At 49.0% G+C, this 17,920-nt stretch overlaps 1 protein-coding gene across 1 annotated transcript in view; it reads right to left on the bottom strand.

The window, feature by feature from the left end:
• Nucleotides 1-17,920, bottom strand: part of PGBD5 (piggyBac transposable element derived 5) — a 91,068-nt gene that overhangs the window by 34,877 nt on the left and 38,271 nt on the right. Inside the window, exon 4 of the mRNA XM_012805877.1 lies at nucleotides 5,268-5,695. Coding sequence (XP_012661331.1) covers nucleotides 5,268-5,695 — 428 coding nt within the window. The remainder of the gene's footprint in view (nucleotides 1-5,267; nucleotides 5,696-17,920) is intronic.

Below are 17,920 nucleotides of genomic sequence, written 5' to 3'. Positions count from 1 at the left end.
GTCTCTGGCAGGGGTCCTGACCCTCACTTGGTGGAGGGTCTCTGGCAGGGGTCCTGACCCTCACTTGGTGGAGGGTCTCTGGCAGGGGTCCTGACTCTCACTTGGTGGAGGGTCTCTGGCAGGGGTCCTGACCCTCACCTGGTTGAGGGTCTTTGGCAGGGGCCCTTTGCTGACATGTCCAGTGGGGACACCTACTTTTTCCCAAGTAATCCCTTTCCACTGACTGACAACTCCAATTGCTCAAAGGTTCTTCCCCTCCCTGATGCCAAATGTACTTGTATCTAATGTCAGACTTTGCTGGAGAGAAACAGCAAAGAAAAGATACTTTTAATGTAAAAGATTTTCAAGACAGCTCTCATGTCAGCCCACAACCTCCTTTTCCCAGACTGAACATCCTCTTTTCAAAAATCATTCAGCAGCTGATCCAGCTCCCTGCTGCCTTGCTGTGACACCACCCCTAGGCTGTCATGCCCTTTCTAACAAGATTCCCAGGGCAATTTTTAAACTTATCTCATCTGCTTCAACTTACCAATAACATGGTATGTCACTTTTTTATTGACAAGACAACAAACTAAAAACAAATGGCAAAATAAAAAATAAGGGCTGATCAAAGTTTTATTTCTTCAAGCTAAAGGTTTTTGGCAAAATTTTCTGGTAAATTTTAGGAATGTGCTACCTTACCTTCCCCTACCTAATCCTATTCAAGCTTAATTATAAAATAGAGTTTATGTCTGTGGTTAACTGAAGTAAGAGAGTAGGAAATCACATGCTTCCAAGAACTCTGCATGATGTCTAGATCGGGGTCAGTAAATACAGCCTACTCTGGCCTACAACCTGTTTTGTCAATAAAGTTTTATTGGAACTCCATCATGTTCATTTGTTTACATATTATCTGTGACTGTTTGGGGGCTACAATGACAGAATCGACAAGACACAACCAAGATCATACAGCCCCTACAAAGTCTAAAATACTATGTGGTCATTCACAGAAAAAGTTTGAACATCAGACTAATCACCTGGGGATCTTGCTAAATGTGGATTCTGATCCAGCAGGTTTGGGACAGGGCCTGAGACTGTAAATTTCCTGCAAGCTCCCAGGTGATGTCAAACGTGGTCTTCCCAGGACACAGTAGAGGGTGATACTTACCATCTGTGATGTGGACAGTGTCCCTCCATTCTTCTATTAATGATACTTCCGGTTCCATTTTTAAAAAGTAATGGCCGTGTGGTTTGGTGGTAGTCGTGCACACCTGCCCCCCTTTAGTTTTCACTGTTGGCAGCTTGGGGACATTACCTGCCCCTGCACAGGAAGGGGAGTGCTAGGGAGCTGGCCTGGCTGCAGTGCCTCCCAGGGCCCTCATGTCTGGCTTTTTACACTTGCTGCCTCTTGGTAACTCATAAAACATCCAAAATCCCATGTGGAACAATTCCAGTGAAACGGACATGCCCCATACATGGAAAGGGAATGGGAGTGGATGGGGAAGGGAAAACCTGGTATAAAGAGGTCCTTCCCTACCCAATTGTTCCTGCCAGAGACACACATCCGGCTCTTCCCTCTGAGGCCACAATAAACTGCCTTCTCCCATCCTCCTCTTCAGAAATAGAACACACCTTGGCTCCATTCACACTGGACAGACCATCACTTGCAAATTAATTACATGCCTCATCAAAGAACAAAGGTCAGCAGGCATTTTTAACCCTCAATGATTTTTTTTCTCCCTTTTCTATCACTGTCACATGAACTATGAATGGCTTGTTCCTGAATGCAGCACTCAGAGCAGCACCCTCCTCAAAGCTCCGAAAACTCCAGATAAACCACTTCAGCCTCCTCAAGGCTGCAGGCTGGTCAGTGCTCGTCTGTTACCCAGCTATGTGTTCTGAGTCCCCTTCTGCATATGACAAGCTATTCTGGGCTGTGGCAAGTGGTATGCACGATAAGGGAAAGACAAAACATCCATTTGTTTGTTTGTATAATCCCTCCACAAAATATTTCAATTGATCTGGCTCTACTTTTGAGGAAATGTAGCATCCTCCCATTTTATACGTAGGTAAACACACATGTGTGAGTGCAGCTGCTTTGGTTACTGTCAGATTCTGGAAGTTCTCTGAGGACATTGTAAAACTGAACTCATACCAAAGGCTCATGGAATAAAAAGGTTCTTGGGATTGCAGAGGTGAGAGTGCTGAGTCTGTTAGGGGAGTGTACCCTGGATGCATCTGGGGTGAAGTACAGAGTGACTGTGTAAGAGGGAGCCCTAGGAGTTGGGGCAAATCCAGCTACACACATCCAGTGAGAGCCCCGGGGAAAGGATCATCTCAACTGGTGTCAACAGGTGGAAATGAAGGGTCTCTTGGGGACCTTGCGGCTCGCAGGCAGCCAATGGCAACTTACAAGTAAATCACCACTTCTCTTTGAATTGAGTGTTCCAGAGCTCCCAAAAGAGGGGTAAAGCAGGGAAACCAGGAAATCTTTAGCACTTCTAACTTCTCTGATCAAGTATCAAGACATGAACCTGCTTCCTTCTCTAAGAGGCACAGAAGAGCCAGGCATGATGTGCCTGATGCCGGGAGAAGGCTCAGCCCAGCCCGCTGGCTCCTTAGCAGACACGGTGCTGCACTGGGAAAGAAAGGGGCCCAGTGACATGCAGGAAGCCCCAGGAACCACGAAGGCCTAGTCATATGCATCAACACCCAATCACACTCTGCAGTCAGGATCCACATCCTTTGGTTTGCCCTGCTCCCCACCTGCTGACAGGGCTGGTCTACAGGCCTGGTGCTTCAGGCTGCTGGAGGGCACTGAGTATGTGCCGCTCATCCTGAGGCCTGCTACTCTCCCTCACCCCTGCCATGGCTTGGAGACCAAGTGTTATAACCTGCCCCCTCAGGAGCCTCTGCCTCTAACTTCTGGCTTAGGGTTCAAGAGAGAGGCCTCAGCAAAGGTCACAGAGTAAGAATGAGGTGAAGGGATCTGCACCTGGCTCTCTGCCTACTGGCCCCAAGGCCCCTCCCCAGGCTGCAGCCTTCTCTGCTCCCAGGTGGCTCCCAGCTGCCCACTGCAGCCTGCCCGGTGATGCACCCCCTAATTCCCCTTGCTCTGATCACACTGCTGGCGACAGCCTCTGTGCTCCCTTCTCACCACCTGCCCTTCTAGAGCACGGCATTTGTTTGTTGCTGGGATCCTGACCAACACAGGGTGGAAACGCTGAGCAAAAAACGGAGCAAAAAAAAAAAACACAACTTTGCAAGTCCAATGGTAAAATAAAAATCAAATACAAAGTAAAAAACAAGAAATTAAAAAATGGGGTGATTTAGAGAAAACTGGATGGCTGGAGAGCCCCCCCCAGACTGGGCCACCTCTCTGGCACCACCCCCGAGCCTCATGGGCTGGAAGCCACGCACAGATGTGCACAGCAGCAGACGACGCCCACTTCTCCAGGTCCTCCCTGATCCTGGTGTTCCCAGCACACCCAGTTGAGCAGCCATGGAAATAAGGAGAACAGAGTCACTTCCCCAGATATCCACCCACCCACAGAGCTGCCTGCCCAGGTTGGCTCAGGGATGTGGCTGGGCCTCTCCTCAGGGCCCCTGTGACTGGGGATTGCAGAGGGACAGCCCACAAACTCCGAATGCCAGTGTGCCAGGGAGGTGTGGCGAGCATCTTGAGTTTAAGCTACTGTGTTTAGGCACTGTGACTCAGGACACACACACTAGACACTCAACATCTGTGATTATGACTCTGTGTAAGGCCTGCATAGAAGGACCGCCAGCACCCCTATCTCCAGGTTGTTAAACAGCAGCCACCCAAGTAGCTGGCTATTGCTGAGGCACAGTGAGCCCAGAGCCTGTAGCAGCAACTTCTCAAATGTATGCACCCAAGGATGATCAGGTTAGGATTTTTTCCCCTTGTGTCTAGCCAACATGGCTCTGATGGTTCCTGTACCATCAGGCAAGTAGTCAGTGGAACAAAAGACGGAGTGCTCAGGCTTTTCCTTGGCACCACAGGGCCTGTTACGGGGCAGGGCTCACGTCCCCCAAAAGTCTCCAGCTTTTGTTAGGAAGGTAAGTGATACACAGGTAGGTAGATGAGACACCCTGGGTTTGGCTACCCCATATAAATGGTGGCGAGAATTGAACAGGAGAGCCGTGGAGGCCTTATGCTGGGCCCTAGAGATCGGGTCACCCTGCAAAGCAGAGAGGAGGGGAAAAAGCATTCCAGGGCCAGAAACTGTGATGCAAACACCTACAAGTCATAGGAGCCTGGCAGGTTCACCCCCCAGCAGGGAGAACTACTCAGAAATCGTTCACAGGATCCCACAGACTGAAACAGGGCAATCCCTTCCTCCACAGAACCCCCGCTGTCTTTAGCTGAGTGGGGAAGAAGGTGCCACACAGAGTTAGGGAACATTTGAAAGCACAGAAGTTTCACTTAGAAGGAAAAGCACAAGGTGAACAGATACACAGATGGGCTTTGAAATGTATGTTAATAAGTAAAAGAAAAGTACACTTTTTTATTCATACAGCATAGGCCAAAGGAAATCAGGCTAATATGGGCTAACTTCCTGGATTGGGTTAGAGAAATTTCTAGAAATTAAGCAGCTCTTCAGTTTATTGCACCAGTAGAGCAACTTTGAGAAAGCTTCTGGAATTCCACCTTGCCTCAGTGTGACTGCCAGGTGGTGTGACTGCCACAGGTATAGGCAGAGGGAGCTGAAAACAGCTGGAGCCACCTTCTGGAGTGTGGAGGCTGGGGAAGGTATAGGGAGACACTAACAGCAAAGCTGGGCTCATCTAAACCCTCGTCCAAAAGCACACAAGTGACCCCATTACCTGGGAAACAGCTTAAATTCCAGGCTTATGCTCTCTGCCACCCAGAGCCTTTCAGCTCCGACTCACTAGCTGCAGAGGAAAACATGCTCAGAGCATACAGTTAGAAATCTAACATTAGTCTGAGCAAAATAGAACTTGGAAAGAAAGTGTAATTAAAGCAGAGGAAGGATGGGGAGAAATTCCCCACCCTGAAATTCTACCTCAAAGCAAAAGGACTGCATTCTGACTGTGGGATGCAGCTGTTACTGTTAACACCCTCTGATTTAATTTGGATTTTATGGGTTGATGGAATAGAAGAATAAATAGCAGAGGTGACCACAAAACAACTTCAGAGGACAGGCAGGGCAGGAAAAGACACCCCCACGTCCTGCCACAGCCATGGCGAGGCCATGAGAGCGAGCCCAGGGCACCCCCCAAGTGTGCTCTTCAAACGGCCTCACCTGGGTCTGGGAAGGCCTGAAGGCCGTGTCGAAGCCGTGCTGCAGGGAGTCCAGGAAGGGCTGGACCTTGTAGAGGCCATGTGTGGACTGGCTGGAGCGGAAGGCCACAACGTGGAAGTACTTGAGGATCTTCTCGAAGCGAGCCTGGCTCATGACCAGGGCGAGGCTCCGGTTGCTATAGAAGCCGCCGCTCCAGATGCTGAGGACGGACTCACAATGGGAGATGCTGGTGGAAATCATGTAGCCCAGGAACGCTTTCATCTCTGCCAGGGTCACCTCTGTCCACGCCCCGTCACTCCCAAACCTCTCCTGGAACTTCTTGGCATACATGTTCGTTTGCACCACCATATTCTTGAGGACATTGTCTGGGACAAACAGCTGGAAGAAGTCCACGGCACTGGCACTGGAGGGCATCTTTCGGGTTGGACCTGAAACCCAAAGAAGGCAGAGTGCTTACTAGGGGAACCACATGGCCGATCGGCAGGACACAGGTGCATTCCCCTAAGCTGGCCTCTGCTCGGGCTTGCCCTGCATCCAGCGCCCCCTGCCTTCCCTTGCACCCTTCAAGAAGGCACTCAGCCACATGCTGCCACTCGGTCCCATGGGCTCCCACATCCCCTGTCCTCTGGGGCAGCAACAAATTCTCTCTGCCCTGTTCTAGCTGGGCACTGCTTCTCCCAAATGCCAAGGGGACAAACACCCCTGACACCTGCAGTGCAGGGGCAGCCAGAGTCTTCTCACTGGATCAGAGGACAGTAATCCAGGGGCCTCAGGCTTGTGGAGTCCCTGCCCTCAAGAACCAGTGCAGCATGGTCTGTCTGTCTGGGATGACTCATACACAGGGCATAAGCCAAGGCATGGCTAGAGAAACGCAAAGCAAATGTGCATATTTAGACTATATAGCCTAAATAAATGCACACATTGATACGTACTTCAAAATACACATACTATACATATAAATTAGGAGCACTGCCTGCCAGGCCTTTCCACACATGTGAGGGGAAAACAGGTCTCTAGCTAACTATACAAATGCACATATACCTAAAAAAATACATACATATATATATAAATATACTATATAGAAATACATAGATGTATAAACAAATATATAAATCGACATAAATCTATTTTAAGAAAGATGTGCCAGCACGCAGTCCCCCAACAGAGGCCTCCGGGCACTAGCTGCCTCCTCCTCACATAGGCAGAGCTCAGGTTCCCCAGCATCTGACATGTCCTATAAATACTGATCTACAGGGAATGGATCACAGGAGGGGACAGCAGGGAGGGGAAGCAAAGACACAGGACTTTCTACCATGGGGCTTAGCCACGGTTCCCCGGCTCTCACTTTCTTATGCGTTTACACAGTTAAATGCTTTCTACCATTTGGAGCCTAAAAGTCCCATGCAGGAAAGAGCGATTTTTATTAAGCATTCCCTGTGTGGTAACTTTAACTTTCCTAGGGTATAAATCTGAAGGGCTTGTTTACATCATTTCACTAAAGGGATAAAACCTCATGATTTTTTTAGCCAGGCATTGTGGCGGGCACCTGTAGTCCAGGCTACTCCAGAGGCTGAGGCAAGAGAATCACTTAAGACCAGGAGTTGGAGGTTGCTGTGAGCTGTGATGCCACAGCACTCTACCAAGGGCAATAAAGTGAAACTCTATCACTACAAATAATAATAAAAATAACACCTCACAATTTTTGACTAATGTAGCCCTGGAATAAATACACACACGGGCTGCCCAGGAAGTGTCCAGCCATGTAATACAAAAAACAGAGACGTGCATGGCTAGATACTTTCCAGACAGCCCTTTTACACACATGCACACACACATTTGTGTTCCACAAAACATTTCCCTGCCCGGCCCCTCTGGTGACGCTTCTCTGCAGATCAGTATTTATAGAACATATATGGAACAAATGCTGACCACAGACCATGTACATGCAGATGGTCTTGTAAGATCGTAACATCTTGTTTTCCCTGCACATTTTCTGTGTTTAGACACAGCTGTGTCACGACCACCTGCAGCACCCCGTGAGACAGCAGGCTGCACAGCAGCCAAGAGGCCCTGTGTGCAGGCACTCTGTGATGTTCACACAATTACAAAAGCTCCAAATGACACATTTCCCAGAACACATCCCTGGCATTAAGTGATGCGTGGCTTATATTGTCATGAAGTAACTTAGGTAGGCTAGCAGCACAGGAGATTTATAGGAGATAGGCTTTGTTTCTCCTGAGTCTATCCAACAATTTCTAATAAAAGTTGTGCGCATTTTTCAGATTTAACTGTGGCTCACCCAACCTCTCTTTACTGCTGCCTTGAGACAATTGCTAAAAAGCAAGTTTTCTATAGCAAAACTAAGATGTAACGTACATACGATGGCCCAGGTTTTAAAGTCAGACTAACAGACTTGGAGAGCTGACACTCTAAATTTACTTCTAGCTAACTGCACAACCTTAGATAATAATTTCACCTGTCCTAGTTCCAGTGTTCTTATAAAATGGGCACAGAAATACCTACTCTGACCGAGTACTGCACCTAGCAAAGCCTGTCCCCGAGGGAGTTCCTGAAGCTGGGTGGCTTCGACTGAGATGGTAGCAACAGAAATTCACTGACAGCTGGGCTGAGGGCTTTCCAAGGCATACTCAAATTATTTCCATGTTGCAGAAGAAATAGAAAAGCCTGAAGAGCAGAGTGACCACTGTGTCACTTTCATTAACCAATACTTGGGCACCAAACTGGTCTTGGAGGAGCAAATGGCCTTGGTCACCATGATAATGAGGCCAGGACAGCTGAGGGACCCCAACTCCCTAGAAATAGTTGAGTGAGATCCACACTCACTCTTAATAAAAATTATTTTATTTCAACAAAAGCTTACAGCCCTGGTGAAGCCATAAATTATTCAAGGATAGTGCTCAAAGAGGAGTAAAACCAGCATTTTAATGGCTATATCATGCTGACCAAGCGGAATAGAATTTTCTCTTCCTAAAGTTACATTTAAAGTAATTTTGCCTTCTAGGCCATTTCAAAATGAATCCCCATGGCAAACCCTAGTGTAGCCTGGCCACCTGCCTTACGAAGCAGCTGGGAAGTGGCCGCTGCCTCCCATCCGTGTGGTTCTGTCTCCTGAGCATCCTCCACAGCCTCCTTCAGGTGCAGCAATTACTGATATTTCAAAAGTGTTGGCACAAGTCAATTATTGCGAAGGCAGGGAGGGAACAAAATTCTCCTGGAAAGATTCAGTCCTTATCAACAACTAATAATATGCCCTGGAAGTGGGCATCACCCCCAGCCAGGGTGAGAACCCTTCTGTTTGATTCCTAATTTAGGGGGAGCTTCTCCAGATATTACCCTCCTACTGCTCACAATATCCCTGGGCTCCCGTCTGGCAGGTGAGGGAACAGGATCTGAGAAGTGGGAGGATGCAGCCCAAGGTCATGGCTCTACCGTTAGGATGCCCTCCAGGGGTGCCCCGTCCTGTACAGCAGCCACGGGCACACAGCTGCAGCCACCTGTGTCTTCCTACCTCCCCCTATACCTTTGGGACACTCAAGTGGTCCAGTGTGCAAGGTAGGGTGAAAATGCATAGCTAGAGTAACCCTGAGGGGAAAGGGGAGGCCATGTGGCAAAAAGAAAAACTCCCAAAGGAACTGGGGCAAGGAGGTGGGGAGAGCCTAGAGGGGGAAGAGAACCTGCCGCGGTGGGCTGCGTGTCTGGGCTGGGGACGGGACTCTGCACGCTGACGGTGCCGGGCTGGTAAGCACTCGCACTGAGCAGAGGGCAGACTCTGCACGCTGACGGTGCCGGGCTGGTAAGCACTCGCACTGAGCAGAGGGCAGACTCTGCACGCTGACGGTGCCGGGCTGGTAAGCACTCGCACTCGGCAGAGGGCAGACTCTGCACGTTGATGGTGCCGGGCTGGTAAACACTCTCACTGGGTGGACTCTACACCTGATGGTGCGGGGCTGGTAAACACTTGCACTCTGCCGTTCCTTCCCTCCCCATCTCACCAGGCCCCTCAGCTCAGGGGAGCTCCCACTCCCACAGACCCAGGGCAGCACTCAGACGACTCAGTGAGGCCTGATTTCCCCAAAGGGATTCCCTTTCTCCCCACCCCCAAGAGAGGAAAAAGGCCCCTCTCCTCAGTGGTGACTGGAAAAAAGCACACGCTCCACTCAGAAAGGGGCAGTTAGGGACACCGTTTCGTCAGTGGACATTTGAGTACCACATTGATCCTGAAAACAGAAAAGACACTTAGTACATCCTCTCCCCAGGTAGGAAGGCTTAGACTTGGGGGCCATGCTCAAAGAGGAAACCCAAATCCAGACCTGGGAGGGTCTCTGGAGAGGCTGCCTGAGTGAGGCCTGGGAACATGACAGCCCTGCTGGGAGCTACAGAGCACAGCAGGCAGTGAAAATGAGAATGTCCTACACAAAGGCGCTGTGGTCAGAGAGCGCCTGCAAAGGGAAAAGGGAGGAGATGAGGGGGAGTGGGGTAGACTGGCATGGGGTCCAGACACTGCCACAGGGCTTGGCTGGGCTTGTCCAAGGGCCTAGGGAGGGTCTGTGAACACAGTGAGGCCACACTCATGCTCCCTAAGCAGAGCTGCTCTGCCCCACATGGAGCTGGAGTCAGGATAGGACCTGGTGGCTGTTCCTTAACTCAAGTGAGACCTAGCAGGGCCTCAATTAAGGGTGTGATCATAGCAACTTCCTCTGCTGCTCCTTCACCTCCATGCACTGCAGGCAGGACAGGTGGGCCAGTCGCCTTTGTCCTAAGTGGCCTCACCCATTGTCTTCCATTTGCACCAGGAAGTGAGAAGGGCTGACACCTTAGCCTGTCATGTTTAGCGTAGACAGACCCCCAGCTGTCCCCAGTCTGTGCATCCTCCTTCCTCTATCCCCCCGGGCCACCAGTGAATTGTTCTTCCCCTTCCCCACCCAAGCTGTCAGCATGCCTGCCACATCACACGGTCACCCACCTACTATAGCCCTCTGGCCGGGTGGCTCCCCCAAGGGCCTTCCTACTGACCAGTCCCCAACAAAAGATTTACAATTAGGAGAACAGCATTCCTACTTAACATACTTTCATGATTTCCCATGGCGCTTAAAGCAAAATGCCACATTTCTTAGGAAGCTGCAGGGCGCTGCAGGGCGCTGCAGGGCCCTGCAGGACCTGGTCCTGACCCCCACCTGCCAGACTCACGTTGGGCTACTCTCCATCTGTTTGTGAAGAAGAAGCTGATGTCAGGCCTAGACCCCTGCAGGGTCCTCTCCTCAACTTAGGGACTGACCCACAGGAAGGCAGGAAGCCCTTCCGGGGCTCCAGCTTCATTAAGGATCCCCTAGTCCTCTCAAGGCTCTCCTGACAGCCTGTCCACCCAGCAGGCTCCGATGATGGCTCTCTCCATCCTGGTCCCAGCTCAGTGTCCCTCCTTGCTTGGACCACAGTTTGTGGCCATTTCATCACCTGCTCATGCTTTTTAGTTTGCCTCTGCTGCCGTCCTCTGATGCCAACTCAACTGTGAAGGCAGAGGTCAAGGCCATATGTTCTGTTTCCCCGCAGCCTTCTACATGCTCACACTTGCTCTTGCTAAGTGGAGGATGAATGAGGAAGGGGATAAGGGAAGCTTCAGCCCACGCAAGAGGGGAGGGTCTTGTGGGTTCGGGGGAAAGGTCAGGCCTCTGAACCAGCAGTCCCTGTATTAATGCCTGGGGACAAGGTTAGGTCAGCCAGGAACACCTATGCATATGCAGCAGGCTTAGTGGGTGGGAGGAGCATAGTGGCAGACAGTGCGGCAGGCTCTACCCTGTCAGCTGGGCCTGTGTGTGGTGTTGATGCCCTGCCTTCATCCCACCATGAAGAGGGTGGCTTTGTGGGCATTCCAGCTGCAGCTGTCAGAGACGCAAGCACTTGTTTTAGGGGGATGAGAATGGCATTTTGCATAGCCTGGTATTTCTGGGTAAAACCTGTCAATTGTTTTTGTGATACAGATAAGGATCAATCAAATTCATACTTTATTTTTTAGAGACAGAGTCTTGTTGTTACTCAGGCTGGAATGTAGTGGCATGATAATGGCTCAGTGTAGACTTGAACTCCTGGGCTCAAGCAATCATCCTGAATAGCTGGAATTATGGGGACACACCACCATGTCTGACTAATATTTATACATACACGCGCACGTGCGCACACACACACACACACACACACATATGTATGTGTATATATAATATTTTAGAGATGGAGTCTCACTATGTTGACCAGACTGGTCTTAAATTCCTGGGACCTCAAGCAATAGTACTGCCTTGGCTTCCCAAAGTGCTAGGATCACCGGTGCATGGGTGGTTCAGTGGTAGAATTCTCACATGCCAAAGTGCTGGGATCACAGGTGTGAGCCAACATCCCTGGCAAATATTTTCAATGAAAACTTTACAAGAATGGAACCATTTATCTCCAGGCTAAATGAAACTAGTACAAAAATACAACCAGAATATCCTATATCACCACAAAAATATTCCTCTCTTTTGAGAAACTGAAATTATATTCCACAAAGGGGGGATAGAGAACATAGCCAGTGCTATTGTTCTCCGTGCAGCTGCAGCTGGTCCTCATCTTCAGCTAAACTAACCACCATTTCCCCACATCCTCTTCTCCTTCCCAGTGTGGCTGACGTGCAGGACAAGCCTTGTGTCTGGGGAACAGCTGGGTCCACTGAGCTAGTGAGCACTGCAGAGAGCTCTTTCCTTGTTTAACCGCTTACAACTAAGAGATCAATAACAAGCCTGATTCTCACTGGATCAGGGGTATCCCATGGGGGTGGGAGTCCCCGGTGGGAGTCCTGGCTCCCTCCTGAGTCAGCGCCCCTCACCTCAGGTAGGCAGGTAAGATAACTAATATATAACTCACTGGGCAGCAGCAAAGAATAGGCAGTCTTCTCCTCACTGTGTAGGTCTGACTGGCAATACTTATAATACACCAAAAGGACATTCTGTTACCATTAGCCAGAGGCACACAGAGCTGCTAACCATTCTCTACAGCAGTGATTTTCAACTGGTGTGCCATAAATATTTTTTAAGATCATTAAATTCTTTTCTTTTTTTTTATAAACAAAGTTCTTTATTATTTATTTTTTCTCTCTCAAATACATTTAAAAATAACAGGTAGACAAATAATCCCAATACACAGAAAATAAAAAGGTGCCTGCTTATTCCATGAAGAGATTTCCTTCCATCCTTTTAGCTGGTCTGCAGAAAATGCAAAGCTTTCAGGGGGCTCAGTGAAAGGGAGAGGCTCTCCAGCATCCTTCAGCAACACTGAGTAACGCTTTAGAAACAGATCATTCAATTTTATATTCTTTGCAGTCAAATGTTCATATAGCACCTTAGCAGATGTGACATCTTTATTCACAACACAGCTTTTCATGAGGGAGGTATACGCTACATCCTTTTCAGCCAATTCAGGAATCAATTCTAGCAAAGATTTCAGAGTTGCTGTCTTTCCTTCTGTCCCAGAATTCCTAACAAAAAACACCAAGAAAATTGGGACTTGTTCAGCAATGGCTCCACATCTCTGTAGGAAGCTCTGGGATCGTCTACCTTGCCTGCATCCACAAGCTGAAGGAAAAGGTCAGTGACAACTTTGCAAATTGCAAACTGATTGGCCAGTCTCTCTGCCATGATGCTTATCTTTTCAACTGCTGTTTCCAACTGCTCTTCTCACACTTTTTGGAATAAGTATGCCAAGTCAAAGTACTGGGGTTCCACAGGTGGACTCCCTGAAGTAAGCACATTTTCAATGTTCTCTATTGCAACATCTATGTTATTGTTCTTTATTTGTGCCAAAGCAATGTTATTGATGAAAACCATTTCTGAAAGTCCAATTGTGCTTTGAAGTCCATTTATCATCTTCTGAATTGCTTCTATGCTTTCTATATCACCCTTCAAGCCCAAGGCCTGGATAAGGTGGGTCACAGCTAACCTAGAAGGGATCTGCTTCAGGTCCAAGGCTGTTTTAAGTGTTGTTAGAGCCTCTTTCAAATAATCCCGCCTAACTTGCGTTATGATGAGGAGGCTGCTGGCAGCATCGTTCAGTGTGAAGCCCTTGATGTGGGTCTCAGCAAATTTTTTTACATGCTCTGCTTGTGACAGACAATCTTTCAACAAAAGTAATTTTATGAGATTTTTGTAAGTTTTAGGGTTAAACACAACATTTTGCTCTTTTGCTTTCAGGAAAATATTAAATGCATCTCTGTTTCTCTTCCACTGACAGGCATTCAACAGATCTTTATGGAGATCATTTTCTACAGGCAAAGCTGAAGGCAAATTCTGGACATTTGTTTCATCTTCATACCATAACTCAGGTACATCAAATGGAACTTCCTGATTACTATTTCTTAGGATTTCCGCTAATAATCTTAGTGTCTTCTCACGAGGAATAACATTTTCTTCTTGCATTTTATTCCAGACAGCATCAGCTCTTTGCCAGTCACCATTTATTTTATATAGTTTCAGCAGACTGTAGTACAACTGGTCTCTATCACATTCAAATAGCTTCTCTGTTAGTTCCACTAATTTTTCCAGAGTTTCAACCTGATTACTTGTGATGCATTTGTCACAAAACCACTGAAGTCGTGAAGGTCGAGCTCTAATGCCCGGAGTCTCGATGATCTTCTTGGCCTCTTTATAATTTCCTGTTTGTAGAAAGGCAAAGAAGAGATCATAGAGCATCATCATTTCACCTTGTTCATGGCTCACAAAGTCCATTGCTTTCTGAATTAGATCAGTCTCTCCTTTCTCTACCAGTTTACATAAAACATCATGAATCCTTGGTAGTACTTTGTACTTTGCATGGCAGTCAATGATGGCTTCAAGAGCACCAGGTATGTCACCCTTTTCCAGGTATACAGTGATCAATGGGGAACTGAGGTTGGTGGATGGTTTTGCTAACCCTAGAGTCACCATGGCTTCATGTAATTGTTTTACTGTTTCAGTTTCACCTCTGAAAGCTGCACCATTTTCCATTAAATTATTTTCAAAGAAGTTCAAAACACAGTGAGTATATTTTTCTTTTACTTTTTAATCAACATAATTTAAATGTGCCACACATGTCTAACAGTTTCAAGTGTGCCATGAGATTTTAAAAAAGGTTGAAAACCACTGCTCTAGAGCCTTACAGAACTGCAGGCACTCTGCCAGAAAACCCCAAGCACAGCCTCAGGCACATAAATGATTTAGTTGCTGGGCATGAGACATAAGATAAACCGTGTGTGTGTGTGTGTGTGTGTGTGGGTGTGTGTGTGCGTGCGCACATGAGAAGTATCCCCTGTGCTAAGGTCACATAGTTGTTGGCAGATAAGCTGGGAATAAAAGGAAACAATTTTGGAACAGGCATCTGAACTGAAGTTGTTTGTAGGAAATATGGGCTACAGAATAGTTCACGCTGTCTGTATAGACTAGGAAGAAGTGATCAATCACCAAACAGACCTTAAATCCACAGCCTTGACTCGAGCTGGCATAGTCAAGGGCTCACGAGCCCCCAAACTCAAAGTACAGAACATTTAAAGACAGCTCCCCTTCAAGTCACCACACAAAGGATGTATATAAAATGTAAGAGAGAGCCATTATCACACAAAATATAAGATCTTATTTCTGTGTGATGGTCAACTCAGGTCCCTGCCACCCACAGACGACCTCCTAGAAAATCTCTTTCCACAGTGCTCTGCTGGGCAGAGGTGGCCCTGACCATTGCTGAGGGCACCAAGTTAGCGGTAGAGAAGCTGAAAATTAATGGCTGGCAGAGGCCGAGAGCACTTCACTGCCACTTGCCTACAGCAAGGGCCTCCTCCCACAAAGTTCCCACTTCTACTTGACATTCCATGTCATGTGGACAAACGATTCTTTGGACACTGTCAGTGAACAGAGAGGTCCAGTCACACGTTTGTTCTGGCTGCGCTAAAGCTTCTTACCCCTCTGATATAAATAGCGAATGACAACCAACAAGGGACGTGAACACTGTGCCACCTGGGACGCTGCACAGCCAGTCCCCAGGTGTCAGTCACATGAATGAACACCCACAAGCGAAAGTCACCCGGGGTGACTTGACTCCCTCAGCAGCAGCAGCCTAAAGGGCCAGGGGGAGGCAGGGCTATTGCATGACAGCTCTTGAGTCCTGCCACACCTGGGTGTGCTGTGGCCATCTCGGTCCTCACTGCTCACGAGAAGTCTCACCACTCTCCTCTTGACCAAGGTCATCCACTGAGACACTCTGTTGCCCAAACCACAGACTTCACTGTTCCTTAGTGCTGAGCTAGACGAGGTGCGTGAGGGGTGTGTGTGAAGATGAGGTGGATGCACCTGCAGCTGGGGCGGGCGGGGGCATCTGGGTTCTGCCTCTGTTCCTTTCACAACCTGGATCTCCGAGACGCTGCAGTTTCTCTGGGTCTATTTTTTTGTGGGTAGAACATGGCTGTCTACCTGGCCTGCTTACCTCCCAAGACTAAGTAAATAAGACAATGGTGTAAATACTTCCAGGAAGGTAACGTGTTACGCAAAGTCTCACAGTGTTATCCTGAAATAGCAGCTGCCCAGCAAGTTAAGGACTGGATTAGCGTGTGGCCTTGGGTGAGTTATTGGACCCGAGACCCCGTCCCCTCCTTGGTAAAGCAAGGACAGCAATGGTATCAAACTCACAGAGCGGGTATGAGAATTCTGTGGGAGGGGGTGCTGCACTAATGCCTGACTCCTAGCAATACCCAGGGAGGCAATAGCTGCTAATCCGTGTTGGGGCTCCTGTCCTTCCTCCCTACAGCTGACACACAGAGGGCTTTTACAGAACAGCAGCCTTGGCCCACAGGGTGTGTTTCATTTAGATGCTGTGTCTATTTTTCACATGAGGTTGTTTATTTATTTTTGAGACAGAGTCTCACTTCTGTCTCACTTTGTCTCCCCAGGGAGAGTGCCATGGCATCACAACTCACAGCAAGTTCAAACCCCTGGGCTCAAGTGATCCCCTTGCCTCAGCCTCCCAAGTAGTTGGGACGACAGGTGTCTGCCACAATGCCCAGCTATTTTTTAGAGACTGGATCTCGCTCTTGCTCAGAATGATCTCTAACCCGTAAGCTCAAGCAATCCACCACCTCGGCCTCCCAGGGTGCTAAGATTACAGGCAAAGCTGTATTTTTAAAGCCTCTGCTTGGGAAGAGGGAAAAAAATGGCTCTTTCCCTCTTCTGTGGGACCTGCAGATAGAGAGGGATGTGGTGTGAAGAGAGGCCCTGTAGCACACCCTGACCACTCTGAAGGGGTCCCCAGGGAACCACTGGTTTCCTCCCTGACTTCAGAGCCTTCCCCTCCCCCATGTCCCCCATGACTGCTCCAACGCTCCCTTTATAACCTTCAGCCACAATCAAGTCAGTAGACTTGGGAGTCCCATCCACCTGGGGCGCTGTTTCTTCCTCTGGCTCCTTTTCTAGACCTCCCTCCTCTTATTCACTCGACCCCAGCTGAGGACACTGATGTCTCCAATTTGCCATACCATGCACCACAGCACACGACCCTGCCCTCAGGAACACCCTCGCCCTTCTTCCAAAAGAGGCAACAGAGAAAGGGAGCATGGCGCCAGCCACGCGGGGAGAATCTGAATGTGAAAAGGATGTGTGGTCATGCAGGCTTCAAAAATATTCCAAGTGTGGTGGGAGAGAAACACGCTGGCCTGTCGTAGAGGGTCTTCTCTGTATCAGCCACTACAACAAGAATTCACAGACATAATTTGCTTCTCCCAACGCCAAGCACAGAGCTGCTGGATGCCATCTGGCGGTGGCCACGAGATGCAGGGAGGACCTGCAGTACCTGGAGGTGCTGGAGGTGTCTTCCCTGGGTCACACTGTGCACCACACACCCGGGGACAAGCACTCCCAGATGGCCTGTAGCTGATTCCACCAGTACAGAGGCTCTGACACTGCTGAGGCAGCAGCTGAGGGGAGGACAGAGTTGGGAGGAGGATCTTTGGGAGATGCTGGCTACTTAAATATAATACATGTGAGCTGGGATTCTTTTTCAAGACTGAAACAATTCTTAGATGTATGTTTGCTGAAGGAAATGGCTCCTCCCTGGAAAGCAATGGGGAAGGGCGTGGGGCCCAGCAGCCCGGGATCAGGGAGTCTGGTTGCTGTAGTGCAAACACGGGATGGTGGATATTTGTTAGAGGAGGTCATCAAGGATTTGGGAATCTATGGTGAATCCTCAGGGAGAAGCTAGAATAAGGTGTTTGTGTAAGGTCCTTAAGGGCGGGGATTGGTATGTCTTGTCTCTGAGGCACTGAACAGGCACTTTGCTGAGTGAGTCCCGGAAGCACACACAAGGTCAGAGGTACACACGGGGTCAGGGGCACACATGGGTCAGAGGTACACACGAGGTCAGAGGCACACCTGGGGTCAGAGGCACACACGGGGTCAGGGGCACACACAGGGTCAGGTGCACACTTAGGGTCAGGGGCACACATGGGGTCGGGGCGCACACGGGGTCAGGGGCACACACAGGGACAGGGGTGCACACGGGGTCAGGGGCACACACGGGGTCAGGGGCGCACACCTGGGGTCAGGGGCGCACACCTGGGGTCAGGGGCACACACAGGGTCAGAAGCATGGAGACGCTCT

This window comes from Otolemur garnettii, unplaced genomic scaffold (assembly GCF_000181295.1).
Source record: "Otolemur garnettii isolate 467f Iridium unplaced genomic scaffold, OtoGar3 scaffold00045, whole genome shotgun sequence".
NCBI classification, from domain to species: Eukaryota; Metazoa; Chordata; class Mammalia; order Primates; family Galagidae; genus Otolemur; species Otolemur garnettii.
This window is presented reverse-complemented; position numbering and strand designations above follow the sequence as displayed.